Genomic DNA, 13272 nt, shown 5'->3' on the forward strand with positions numbered 1-13272 from the left:
CTCCTGTGACAAAACAACCATGTCCCAGAATTTTATCCTTTCCTACCACAATGGCAGCACATCCTGTATGGTGATGACAGCACGGAAATTCCACCACATTGAGGTTACTTTTGCATTGCCTGATACTGGCAATTGTGATATGAAGCGTCGGAAGATATAACAGTTTTCTACACGAAAGAGTAACAGGAGGATTCAAACAGTCTTTGAGGACCTGGATATCCAACTGAGATTAGAGGTCTGGATGAGTCAGGGTAGTTGTGTGCAGAAGCCTTTCAGCTCTAGGCTGGGGATCTGAAGGTGAACAGCATTGGAAAGAGGTTACCTATTCTTGGAGGTTTTGATAGCTTATTTGAAACAAGTTTCAATTGGGGATCCAGAGCCTTTTGCTAACAGGCTGATCGTTACAGAGTGGGGAACTGGCACCAGGGGTGGTGGTGACTAGTACAGCGCACCCCTCCATCCACCCCGGTGCAGTCAGCAAGGATGTGGTAGTGCAGATAGCATATGCCTTAGGGGTACAGATGTTTGACACAAAGGATGTTTTGTTTTGGGTCCTTCTACTGTAGGTTGAAAGAATCCTACCTTTCCCCTCCCCTCCCCTTTCCTCCCCTTCCCCTCTCCAGCCATGTGTCCTTCCTCATCCCAAACACCTTCTGACGGCTCCTGGACGGTGGTGCCTCATATACATTCACTGGCATTTTAGAGTGAGCTGAGGATTGCTCACCCCATTTTAAGGCAGGCTAACTGAGGCCTTCTGCGAATGGGAAGCGAGGCATAGCACTGTGAAATGATTTGCTGAAGGTTATCCAGCTGTGACTGAGAAAAGCGTGCTCTGGTTCTGCCGCAAAAGATGTCACAAAAGTGTAAATGTTAATAGTAATAACTTTCTCTATGTGTGTTTCTGCTTTGCAAAATTACATGTCCACCAGGGGACTTGTTAATGTCAACGGCATTCAGTTTTCATGATCACCACTTGAAGTGATCAGTCAGCTGTATGGATCTACAAATTGCTCCCTTGCAGCCTGCCTCTTAGTGTAATGCTCAGGCGACAGTCAGCTGTAAGGATCAGACTCAAAAAGATGCCTTTGATTTTCCTTTGATGTTTCTGAGCCAAGGAGGAATTTCACACGGCCGCTGGGCGGTAGGTGAAGATCCCTTCTGTTTGTGGGAAGCCAATTATAATGTGGCTGACCCGCTTTGACCTTAAGATTACTGGCAGGACATCTGGGATGTCCTTGCGAGGCAGAGCTGGCTCACGGGATGTGCCTAACTAGGGGCACAGACCAATTTGTTGGTCTGGATGCAGCGATCATTCCGATAGCGTGATTATAATGGAGGTTGCACAAATTGATCCTGGTCAGACCCGGCATATTTATTTGCTTGCACTTTGGCACCACTGCCGACATGCGAGGATAAAGCAGCGTTCTGCTTTAGCATTTAACAAGTGGGAAAACTTAGAAGGGGAACAGGTCCTAGTTTGTAAGCCTCTCTTCCAGTAACGCTCTCTCCCCTTTCCTTATTTTTTGTTGCCTTATTCACCTCTTACTCCAGATCTAAGACCAACCGAAGCCTTTAAAGACCCTGTCAGAAAAGCATCAAGGGGGTTATTTGCCAGAAGCTCTTCAGCGCAAGGCACACACCGGGAGAGGGGTGGAGGCACAAAAACTAATCCTGGAACGGCGGCCCTTGGGACATGAGAGAAGAAGAGCCGCAACTTTTTTTCTTTTTAATCTCTGCTGAAACAAACGGGACGCAGCCTGCCTTTCAGCCGCGCGGGATGGCAGCAGTCTGCGGGCTTTGCCGCGCTGCGCGGGATGGCTGCGGGATCTGCCCGCGCCCTGCGGGGGGTGCGCACCCCGGGCCGCGCCGGGCGGACTACAGGCCCCGTCATGCCGCGGCGCGGGCGGGCGGGCGCGGCGGAGCGCGCCTGCGCCGCCAGACGTGGCAGCAGCCCGCAGCGGCGGCGGCGGGAGCGGAGCGGGTCCGGCGCGGCGGCGATGGCTGTGCCGGGGCAGGGCGCGGGGGCTGCGCGGCGCCGCGGGCGGCTCCCGCTGCTGCTGCTTGGCCTGGCGGTGAGTGGCGGCGGCCGCGTCCCGGGGCGGCGGCGGTGAAGCAGGGGGGGAGCGGGTGTGGGGTGTCCCGCCCGCCCGCCTGCCTTCCCCGGGCCAGGGCGGGGGCGGCGGAGTTGGGGGAAAGTTGGGAGCGGGACGGGCCCCTCAGGCTGGGCGCGGCGGCTGCCCCCGCTGCCGCTCCCCCCGGGCGTGCTCGGCGCGGCACGGCACAGCCCGGCAGCGGCAGCTCTCCTCCCGGGTGTTTCCCCAGCCCTCAGCCCCGTGCTGCTTTTCCTGCTTCCCTCCCTCCCTCCTTTTCTCTCGCTCTCTCAAAAAACCCACCCCGGCGCGCGGCGGCGTCCCCCGGAGCGGCTGCGGGCTGGAGCCCCCGGCTCGCCCCGCGCCGGCCCCGGCGGCTCCGGCCGGTGGGCGCTTCCTTCGTCACTAAGTTTCGCGTGAAAATCGGTGCCGCGGCGGCAGCGGGTTTCCCTCGGCGATGGCTCTGCCGCAGCAAAGCTGCCTCTCGGCTTTGTGCACCTGTGCGCGGGCACGGGCGGCCGTGGGCAGCCCCGGCGGCCGTGGGCAGCCCCGCCGCCCCTGCCTGCGCGTCCCTCGGATGTGGCACTCTCCATCTTAGTGCGTGCCGGAGGATCTGGGTATGTTTCATTGAAATTACACTAAGTAGAACACTCCTTACCTCAGGGAGACTCCTAGACTTACAGAAATATTTTAAAGTCTGATTTTTCTTTTTTTATCCACAGAATTTAGCATAAATAGCTCAAAAGATTGGCGAAGCCGTGCTTTAAATCACTCCTTTATTTACTTTATTGGCATGAACTACAGTTCTTCCTTCTGCCTGCACAAATAGAGTTAATAATTAATGAAAAATAATGTTAATTTTTTTTATGCATGCGTGATCTGAAATGTATTTGGAAATGCATGGCCTAGGAGTACTCATCTAATTCATACAAATCAAGTGTGGAATTGCTAATTGTCCTGTGCTTATTCTATACTAATATTAGACTTGCCATTGTGGGACAGAAAGCATCGGCCCTGTCGGATGTAGCCTTTTGCCCCTGGCAGGGGCCTAGCTGTCAGCTCATTCAGGAGGAGGGAAGAGAAATGCAATGCGTCCTGCACAATTTTTGTTTTGTTCTAAGCTTGGTGTAGAAGCACAGAGCTCTGCTATTTGCATTTTATTTATTGATTTCACGTGAAACTGAAATCAGGCTGAACTCTTCCAAAAATGTTGGAGAGGTCTTAGTGTGGCTTTTTTTCCCCTGTGGCTCATCTTTAACATACACAGTACTCTTCTCAATGATACTTGTGTCAGTGTATTCCTCGGGTTAAATATATGCTGTGGACCAAGTGGAGTTAAAAGTGGCCTGAATCTTCCCTTCGTTTAAAATAACTAAACACGTGGAGTTATTTCTGGTATTTCCTTCTATATCCACTGCAACTGTCAGACCTTATCTTACTGTAACATTTATTTTACATTAACGTAAGTATTTTGCTGTGATTTATTTTTGTAGAATAAAAGATTTTTTTTTTTTCCCCCAGCTTTATTCACATGAATCTGTTGTTTCTGACTATTCTAGTTGCCCTTCTTTGGACTTTTTGTTTCATGGAGCTGGTATTTTTGAGATGAGCAGAGTGGGCCTGCCATTGTCACTGAAATTACACGAAGCCATTATAATTTACCCACATTATTCTCTCTTACCCTTCTTAATTTGCCCCAGCATTTTATTTGCTCTGTGATGCTGCATGCTGAGCAGATGTCTTCATTGAGCTGTTGATTCAGCTAATTCTTTCCCCTTTGCTGTGTACAAGTAGTTTAAATTATTTCTTCCAATTTGCATTATCTTGCACTTGAAGGTGCGATTTTTCATCTTGAAATATGTAACTTGCTGTACACCAGGATTAAAAAACTAGCCTACAGCTGTTACATTGCAAAACCCGCTTTTAAATTTTTCTTGAGTCAATGTTTGCAAAGTCAGTGAGGCTGTTAAATCAGGACGTTCTGGGTGTGTAAAGTTAAAGCAAAGGTAATGCCAGCTGCTTGGTAGGACAGAGGTTAATGAGAACATTGTCTTTCCTTCCATCCTGTCCTTTTTTTATGTACCCAAACGTGATTTTTTTTTTTTTTTTTTCCCCCCCTGGAAGTGCCGACTGCGTGCAGTGCACCTGGGACAGCAGCTAGAGTTGTGCGTGCATAGCGCTCCTGAAAAATGGGGCTCATTTTTAAAGTAGGACCCAAAATTGGAGGTGGCTTCCGAGAATTAAAATCCTTATCTCTGTAAGACTTCCTGCATTTGTGAGAGGAAAACTACAAATTGGATGAAGAAAACACTTCAGTGTCTTTTGATGGAAGATGTTCTTATCTTCTGTATCACTATGAATATGTGACACACACGTGAGGAAGATAGTGCAGTGATCTCCACTGGCTGTGAAGTTTTATTTCTTGAATGAGTCGGAGAGTTATAGGGAAGTTGTGGTTTAGCTTTAGAGATACTTCCCTATTTGGTATGTCAAGTGGTTGACTATATTTCACACTTGAAGTACTGAATTTACTGTTAAAGGCATTGGGAAGGGGTTTCACATGGAGGTGGGTTTGCATTTCCTCTGATGTATCAGGTGCTGTCCTGTCCCTAGCAGAGGCCAGCCACAGCTTCCAACAGAATTGCGCACCTGGGATCCGTTTGCTTCGCAAACACTGATGAATGTTATCTCAGGCCAATGTGGCAAAGGTCTGTTTGTCTTCTGAGTGTTGGCTTAATGACAGCTGAGAGTCTGACTGACTGACAGCCATTGGGAAGCGGACTTCTTGACCTGCTGCTGTTCAAACCTGGTGCCTACAAAGAAAGGCTTGAAAGGAACATTTCAGGCTTCCAGCTCCTCAAGTCCCAGTAACGTCACAGGAATGCACTGGTGAGCATTGACACGGTCTTGTGAATCCAGGCCTGTGGGGAAGGCTTGGACATGGCTCACTCTGTGTTGCAGGTAGCCCTGCAGCGTGACAGCAGTGGCTTTGCCTCCAGTGAGTTTGCAGACAGGGTGTGAGCACTGCTTCTCCTTTACAGTGCTCAGGTGCTGTTTCCCGTGGTGGCATTTGGGCTTGAATCTGGGAGTTCCTATTCCCATGCAGTTACTGTTTGTACTGTGGGAGCTGCTTTGGGAAGCATTTTGCCTCACTCGGAGGGTGTTTCTGTCCCCCTGCCCCATTCCCACTCTGTTCCCTCTTCAATATACGGGTTTGTAAAACTTGTGACATGGGCTATGCTCTGTCTCCTCAGATGCCCTTCCCAAATCAAACCTTAGCTTTCAGGACTGGTTTTGTTATTCATCTTTGTACCTTGCAGAGTGATGTTTTGGATCCATTGGCTTTGGTGTCAAAGTGCCAGGTTACTTCAGAGGGCCTGGGATGTTGCCCCAAGTGTGGTGTGGTCATTAGAAGTGGTGTTTCTGCCCAGGGGTGTGTTCATGATGTCGTGAGCAATTGGTGATGGAAGAGGTGCTTATTCTGTTGTTGTCCATTTCTTTGGCTTTTTGGTGACACAGTTCCTTCACTTACTTCATTTCAGTAAAATGGGGGTAACAAGACTCACCTTTCTTCAGAGTTGTGTTTGGAGGTCTGTGAATGAAAAAACTCAGTGTGGTTTGCAACCTGAATCATGAGCTAACATTGCCTTGAATTTCTTGATGCGAACAGGGTCACTTTGAAAGTAAGCTATGGTTTACCTTGATCCTGCCACCACTTCAAGCTTGTGAATGACAAAAAATTGTGATAGCAAAGCAGGTCTTAAGTTTTGGCTCTTTGCTGGCTGAGAGTAGCTGGTAGTGTTGGTGGAGGGTGCTGTGATTTGTGCACTTGCAGAACACAGATAACGAAGATAATCTCGTTTGTGGCTGCATTGATGACGTCCTGTCTGGTTTTGGGTTTATAGTCATATCGCATACTTGCTCGTGACTGCAGATAGACCTTTTCTCTCCCCCTCCTTACTTTTCAGGAGATGTCACACCATGAGCATGTGGCTGTGTGCTGCTCTAGGATCAGCTGCATGCTGGCTTGCTCTGATGCTGCCTCCCTTTTGCCTCTTGCAGATCACTTCCATTCAGTGTGAATCTTACTCCAACTATTTAAATTAAGCTTCGTCTCCTGTCACCTGGCAGAAAAATGTAAGGATTAATTAGTTAATATTTGTGCAATGCTTTGAAGATAACAAGTGTCATATAAAGTGCTAAGGATTTTCAGGTGTCATTTTTCACCCTCTCTTCTTTATAAGTCCCATTAATAGTGTTTTTGTCTTTTTATAGCATTTACTACGTGCTTCTTGAGTAGGTGATACTTTAAACTTCTTCAAAACCCAATTTTTAGAGGGGGATTATGTGGCATATGCTTTGCTCATGCCCTTAGCTTTGAAGTCATCCAAATATGCTTGTTCAGAAGTGATATCTGAAACATTTCATCAACAGCTTGTGTAATATATATTGCACCAATGCCTGGCTTGAAGAGAGAGCAAGCTTCACATTTATAAGGAGAAAGTTCTTTGTCAGCATTAGTAATTGACCCTATTACAGTCAGTTGTTAATTAGTAAATAGTTGCACAGGTTTTCCTTCACTAAGCATTTGAAAACCAGTGATAAACCATACAATTAATTGGCTACACAGAGCCCTTAAGAACAGCCTTTAGTATAGACTATTATGCCTGTAGCTTATGTTCCTTAAAACCCGGTGTTTAAGAACAATATGAACAGTAGAGTCTAGTCAAATCTTGACGTCTCCATGGTATTTTTTGCTATCTTCTATATTTGGAAAGTGAACATAGCAAGCACAACTTTAAGTGGAATGCCTTATTTGTATCATTCTTCAACCTAAGTTAAATACCAAGAAACTGTGTGTCAGGATTTCAATTTGCTTTCCTTCATGAACGAAACAAGATATGACACTTGCCTCTTGCAGATACGACCCACCACAATAAAATGTCAGCCATGCTTGGTTTTTTTTATTCCAGTATGGCTTGAGGTGAGAGTTAATTGAGCTGGATTATATACAGAGTAAGAATGTGTTCTTCCATGGAGCTCATGGGAAATGAACAAAACCCAAGAAGTGTCCAGCGGGAGTGTCTGCAAATGTAAATCTGTTGGGCAGAAACATGGTTTTCTAATGCTGTCAGTCTTCCAGTGCAGAAGTTGCTGATTTTCCAGTGTGTCTGCTGGAGCGCTCCTCACCTGGCCGTCCCATGCTGCTGTAGGCACAGGAGTCACTGTTCCCTGTGGAGCCCATAGGTGGCTTTTTGGATTGGTTGTGGATAATGTACTGCAGCCTCTCTGCTGGGAGTCCTCAGCAGGTTGCAGTTCAGGAACCTGTGCACATGTGGTTGGGAGAAGATGGTGTTGCGGTCCCAGCAGGATTGCAGGAGCTACTTCAGTTGTGACCCCTGAAGTCTGAGACCCGAGTGCTTCCCTGACCTCATTCAAATAATACATTCTTAGAAGGCTTCTTTGAGGTAGCTTTGCGTAGCACAGATAACCCACCTCCCCTCATCTGATTCGGTTAAAATGAAATGTTTCTACATCTATTTTGGATATTAATCATGAATGAAAACAGGGGACTGTCCTACTTATCACTATCCATCTTGGAAGGCATTTGTTACAAATGGCTCAGTGATCAAAGCAGCACAACCCTGAATGTAAATAGCAGCAGAGGGAGGGCTTGTGAGTGAAAAGCAAGCAATTATTGCACAAGGTCAAGAGTGGTTTGTATGATGAACAAGGAAGATAAAACATCTGCAGTCAAACTGTGATTCTTGTAAACAAGGGGGCTTTGGATTTGAACATCTTGTATTTTTAAGTGAGAACAAATCAGGGGGAAGGGAGCAACAGATCCGTTTCTCTCTTGCACTTTCTTGAAGATGACTTAGACCTGGTATTTTCAGTATGTGCACGCTGCCTGCACCCCGGACCTAGCTGTGCCACCTGCTGATCTGCAGGTTTACAAACCTCCATCACTGCAGTGCAGAGATGTTCCTTCAAATCCACCTTCTGAAGTTAAGTGCATGCTCCACCACAGGGTTCATTTTGGGAACTGGGTAGGAAAGGGAAGGTGAGATCAGGTCTTGTTCTTGGGATTTCTTGCCTGTTCCCTCCCCCTGCCACCCATTTTAATGTAGCAGAGGAAACCCCTGTTTAGAATGTGAACTACTCCCCTCCTAAAGAAACTAATTATGAAATTAAATTCAGTCATCTCCATTACTGCTTGGAATTTTGAGGCAGGTTTGCTCTTCAGCTAGATTCCCATAAAATGCCTTGTCAGACACAATCTGTTTCGTATGTACAGGGTCGCTCATTGATCATATTTACAGTGGGTTGAATGCTGTTGTCCCAAAATGAGAATATCAGTGGGCGGTTAAGCTAAGACAGAAATCAAAGTCAATGTCTTGCTGAAAAATGGGGTTTTGAAATTGTGGTTGAGTGTAAGACTGTCCCTGCCAAGCAAGCAGTTGTGCTAGAATCAGCATTGTTCGTGTGGGCCCCGGCTATTCTTGATGAATAGTGTGCAAATTGTCTACCTAATTATGTATGTAAGTGTTAGGGTGCGCATAAAAATTGTATGTTGACATATGGATTCAGGCACCTAAGCACTGTTTCAGCTGCATAGCCATTTATATTTTTTTATGCGTAATTTGTGTCCAGGGAAATACATTTTTCATGCTCTTGAGCTGGAAATAAGAAGTACAGGAAATAGTTTTTTTTGTCCAGTGTACAATGTTAGTCCTCTGATAGTTCCTCCTTATTTAATTTTGATTTGTATTTTCTTGTTTTAAAAACCATGTGTTTTCATTGCCCTTGATTTAAAATAAACAAATAAATAAATTATTCTCCAGACATGTTGTTTATCCTTAGCAAAAGACCATGCTGTAACAAAGCTTTTGTGGGGAGCAACTCATAAATTGAACTGGGTTCTGTGGGAACAGCAGTTAAGCATTTATCACATTTAATTTGAATAATAAATGTAAAATATGAAAATACATTCTTATGGCTGCTTGAAAAATATTCACTTTTTCATTCCTAAATGAGATTCAGGGAAGACTAAAAACTTGAGAAATAAACTCAGTTTTCTCAGATCCTTGATGATTTTGAGAAAACACGACCTGAGGGATGACCACATTTTTCAATAGTGTCAGTCCTGGAAGTATAATTAGCAACTAGTTATTTGCCTGTAACTATCTTTGCCTCTGGGTTTCTGAAAGCTCAGCTGTTTCTTGGGTACCAATTCTAAGAGAGTGGGGTTGTGGAGTGTTTTGTTGCTCTTTAACACTTGCGTGTGTTCAGCAGCTCTGCAAGGAATAGCTTGGAGAGTGGGGGGGGGGAAGGAAAATTAAACCTTTTTGACTGATCAGACTTCTTCCACCTAGCTTGCAAGATTATATATTTAAATACACACTTTGATTTGAAGAGCAGAGGCAGACCTAGAGCACATGTGGTTTTTTACCTTGTGCTTGAATAGCAGTGTCTCTCAGCTTTGAATTGACTGTCTTGAGGGTTTGGGTTCACTTATGTTTTACTTGAGAATCCTTCATGCATCTTAGATCAGACACTACAGTCACATGACTGATGTGCAACCTACGCCATAAAAAATTCTGTGAAAATAAATTCAGATTGAGATCTTGAGCTGGGGAAAATCTGCAGACTAGAAGTGCTACCAGATTTGCATTTCACAGTCTGCCACGTGTAGTCTGCCTTCTGAAGATCTCCACCAAAGTTTCCTGCATCAGAGGACACCAGGTGACTGTTGTGTTGGTTCCAGCTCACCGAGCCAGCCATGGGTGAGGACCCGTTATGCTAGGCTCTGTGCAAACACAGCATGAAATAAAATAGACCTTCCCTCAGGTTTATTGCAATTTCTGGTCAGCATAACTGTCACAGGGCAGGAGTGGCACAGATGTTGAATGCGTTGGTCCTAATATGCCTTCTACTTCTAACAGATACCAAGGTAGACAGCTTCTTGAGAAAAATATTTGGAGTGTTTCTTAACTTTTCAGCGGTGGTTGTGAATAGATTTTAAAGCTTTAGGATGTTCAAGTGACAAGAGAGTTTAGCTTGTTTCATATTTATAGAGTTCCATATGTGTGACTGTAGCACTTCCTGACGCATATGAAAAGAGGCTTCCTGCCCAGGAGGGACTGTCACCTTTCTTGACCTCTTCTTTTCTTAATATGAGCTAGTCTCCTCTTGTGCCCTGGATTTAAACAAGAAGCAGCGTGCTTGATGCCTGGCTGATGAGCTCTCCTGCAAAATGTCTGGAGTAAATCTACCTGAGTCATATCTCACAATTAAAGTCATATAGCACAGTACATGCAGATGAGCCTTGTCTGTGCTGCCACTTTGCCTGCTGTGCAGGAATATGAGCCTCGTTTTCCGCAGTGTGTAACTGCTTCCATAGGATTCTCTTTTCCCATCCTCTTAGTTCTGTCAACAGCATGAAATTAGTGGCTGTAGCCCTGGTGAGGCTGTAGTTGCTGGTACGGTCATTGCAGTGTTGGCTTTGGCGCAGGGCAAAGCAGCTGCATGGCTGGGACTGGCATCGGGTGAAAATGACTACTTGGCATCACTTGCCTTCAGCGGAGCTGGTAGTGAATGTGGAGGTTCTTCAAGAGGTTTAATGATAAACCGGTCTCTCATTTGTTCCTGGGTAGGGTCTTTATTAATTTCAGCAGGAGAAAGCTGGAGAGCGTGGAACTACGTAATTCTTATCAGTTTGCAAATACCATGTAGTGCAAATGGTATTGGGAGATAGTGAACTTTTCCGCTCAGCTGATAACCTTCCAGTATTGCTGCGACTGCCTTAGATGTGCAGGCAAGGTGTTTCTGTCCAACTCGATGCCTTCAGCTTGGACCTTTTGGGTTGGTTTTATAACCAGGAAAGGCTGCAACATTAATCTTAATTAAAGCGAGATGATGATTTATTCAGCAGGGCTGACTGGTGTGCTTGTATGCACAACACTTTTCCCAGTGGGTTTTGGTCTAAACCATAGGATCAGAGAGAGCTGCTGTAGTAAAACTGCAGGAAAACGAGTAACGTATTGATTTGATACCTGGGGAGGAATTGGGCAAAGTAGCAGTGGATATATGCGATGTGACATGCTTCTCCCTCCGAGCGCCCGCCGTTCTACCAGCGTAGTGAGTTTTCTGTTAGTGGCAAAACCACCAAGGCAGTAGTTAAAGCTGTCACTGTTTCCAGAATCCAGTTTTTTAAGAATCCAATTTCTAGCTCTGCCATTATAAGGAAAAAAAAAAAATCCCTGAAATTTGCCTTTCCATCTGGAAAAGACATGAAATACACGTACTTCTGAGCTATCAGTGAAACTGTGCAGATGCTTTAAACAAAGTTTGTAATACCATTTGGTGTCACATTGAAAGTGGCCTTTGTGGCTTTTTTAGTCCAATTATTTCTTTTTGGCAGTGAGTTCAGACCAGAATATCCTTAATTGAGTTCAGCTTTCTAAACCAAAGCAGCAACCTGTAGTTTCACTTTTTCCCTCTGTGTTCAGCCTTAGTTTCAGTAAAGTTTAGTTTTAGTCTTCTGTAACTCAAGGCATAAATAAAACTTTAAAGCACTTGGATAGTTACAAAAAATTGAGGTGAAGGGAAAAGTTTTTTAAAAAAATACTTAGGATTAAAGAGATCTGCTCGGAAGTCAATGTTAGATTAATCCCTTCTGTACAGCCTCTGATTGCAGTGAGTTTTGAGCAGGAATTTGCCTGTCTATGTCACCTCACTTAGCACAACTGTATTTGTCTACTTTCATGGGCAACACCATGTATTTATCTCAGAAAAAACACAAATGATTCATACACATCAGCCTGAAGTAGGAAGGCTGAGCTCTGGACATCTGGGTTTAGAAGAATGCAGGTCTGTCTATCGAATTAAAGCATCAAGGACATTGATACTGAAGGTAGGGGCTGACTTGCAAATGTGCTTTTTCCCTTCTCTCAGTTAGGCCATCTGGTCAACAGGGCTTGGTGGTGGGAATCCTGCCTTTGGAATGGGATGACTTCTTTGCTCTAAGCCTGTGTAGCCTGTTGTGCTTTTATATTTTGTTATAGGTATATCTTCTAGGAACTTTAAATTCCCAAATATGCCAGGGGTTGTTTTGAGGATGACCATCATTTCAAACTCCCCCTCCCCTGTCCACATGTAAAAACTTCTGGCACTTACAAAGTATGTTTCATAGGTGCAGGTTTTGTTTCTGTGCCTCAGTGACATGGTGTTTGCAAATAGCTGAATTTGTAATGAAGTGTAGTGCCTGGGGCTGCGTGTTCTGACTTTGATTGGCTTAGTGCCTTGTTTTGAATGCTGCAATCTGTAATACACGGGATGCAAGAACAACAGCCTCTTACTTCTTCATATCCACCCTGGACACATTTTCCAGCCCAGTTGGAGTGAGACATGATCAAAATTACTTCTGTAATTAAGAAAACGTTGAACCTCTTGTGTGTGTTAGGCAAATGAGCTGAAGCTTTTAGCCAAGCAATTAAGTGTTAAGGTTTTACTGTAAGGTGAATGTAAACTAGATAATTTTTCCAGCTAAGCTTCCCATAATCATTCCATTAGTATGAATTCAGTGCAGTAGGGAGATTGCATAGTCTGATGGATAAGATTATTATTATTATTATTGAAGATTATTGCAGTACAAATGAGCAGTAGAGGCCCCAGCCAAGGTTATGGTCATATTTTGATAGGAGTTTTGTTTTATGGTAGGATAAAAGACAGACTCTGCTCTGGAGCCCTCATGTTTTAAATAGACCAAAAGATGCAACAAAAAAATAATTTCTTTGCATAGATACAGAACTGGGATGCAGAGAGATTAAATGCCATGCCTTCCGTGTGGCCAGTGGAAGCTAAACTTGATCTTGTGGCAAAGGCACTGGTGTGTGTGTGAGGTATGGTATGGCCAGTGGGAAACATAAGCCCTGTTGCACTTTGGAAGGGCGGGTGGGAGAGGGTTGCGGTTAGTGCCGTAATGTGGATGCTGGATTACTTGCAAACTGTGGTTTCATTTCCTTCATCTGCTCTGTGTCAGCGTGGGTTAGTTATTTTAACTTCATGACTCTCACTGTCTTCTGTGGGATATCGAAGTACTCAGTTGGGTTTGCAGCATATTGAGATCTAGGGACAAGAGTGCTCTCGAAGTGGTAATTTGCTGTTTCTTTTGTTACAG

At 44.9% G+C, this 13272-nt stretch overlaps 1 protein-coding gene across 1 annotated transcript in view; it reads left to right on the forward strand.

The window, feature by feature from the left end:
* Nucleotides 1-1951: 1951 nt before the first annotated feature.
* PDIA5 (protein disulfide isomerase family A member 5) overlaps nt 1952-13272 on the forward strand; it is a 103444-nt gene continuing 92123 nt past the window's right edge. The window contains exon 1 of the mRNA XM_074873602.1: nt 1952-2072. Coding sequence (XP_074729703.1) covers nt 1998-2072 — 75 coding nt within the window. The 5' untranslated portion in view covers nt 1952-1997. The remainder of the gene's footprint in view (nt 2073-13272) is intronic.

The sequence above is a fragment of the Strix uralensis genome, chromosome 6, assembly GCF_047716275.1.
Source record: "Strix uralensis isolate ZFMK-TIS-50842 chromosome 6, bStrUra1, whole genome shotgun sequence".
NCBI classification, from domain to species: domain Eukaryota; kingdom Metazoa; phylum Chordata; class Aves; order Strigiformes; family Strigidae; genus Strix; species Strix uralensis.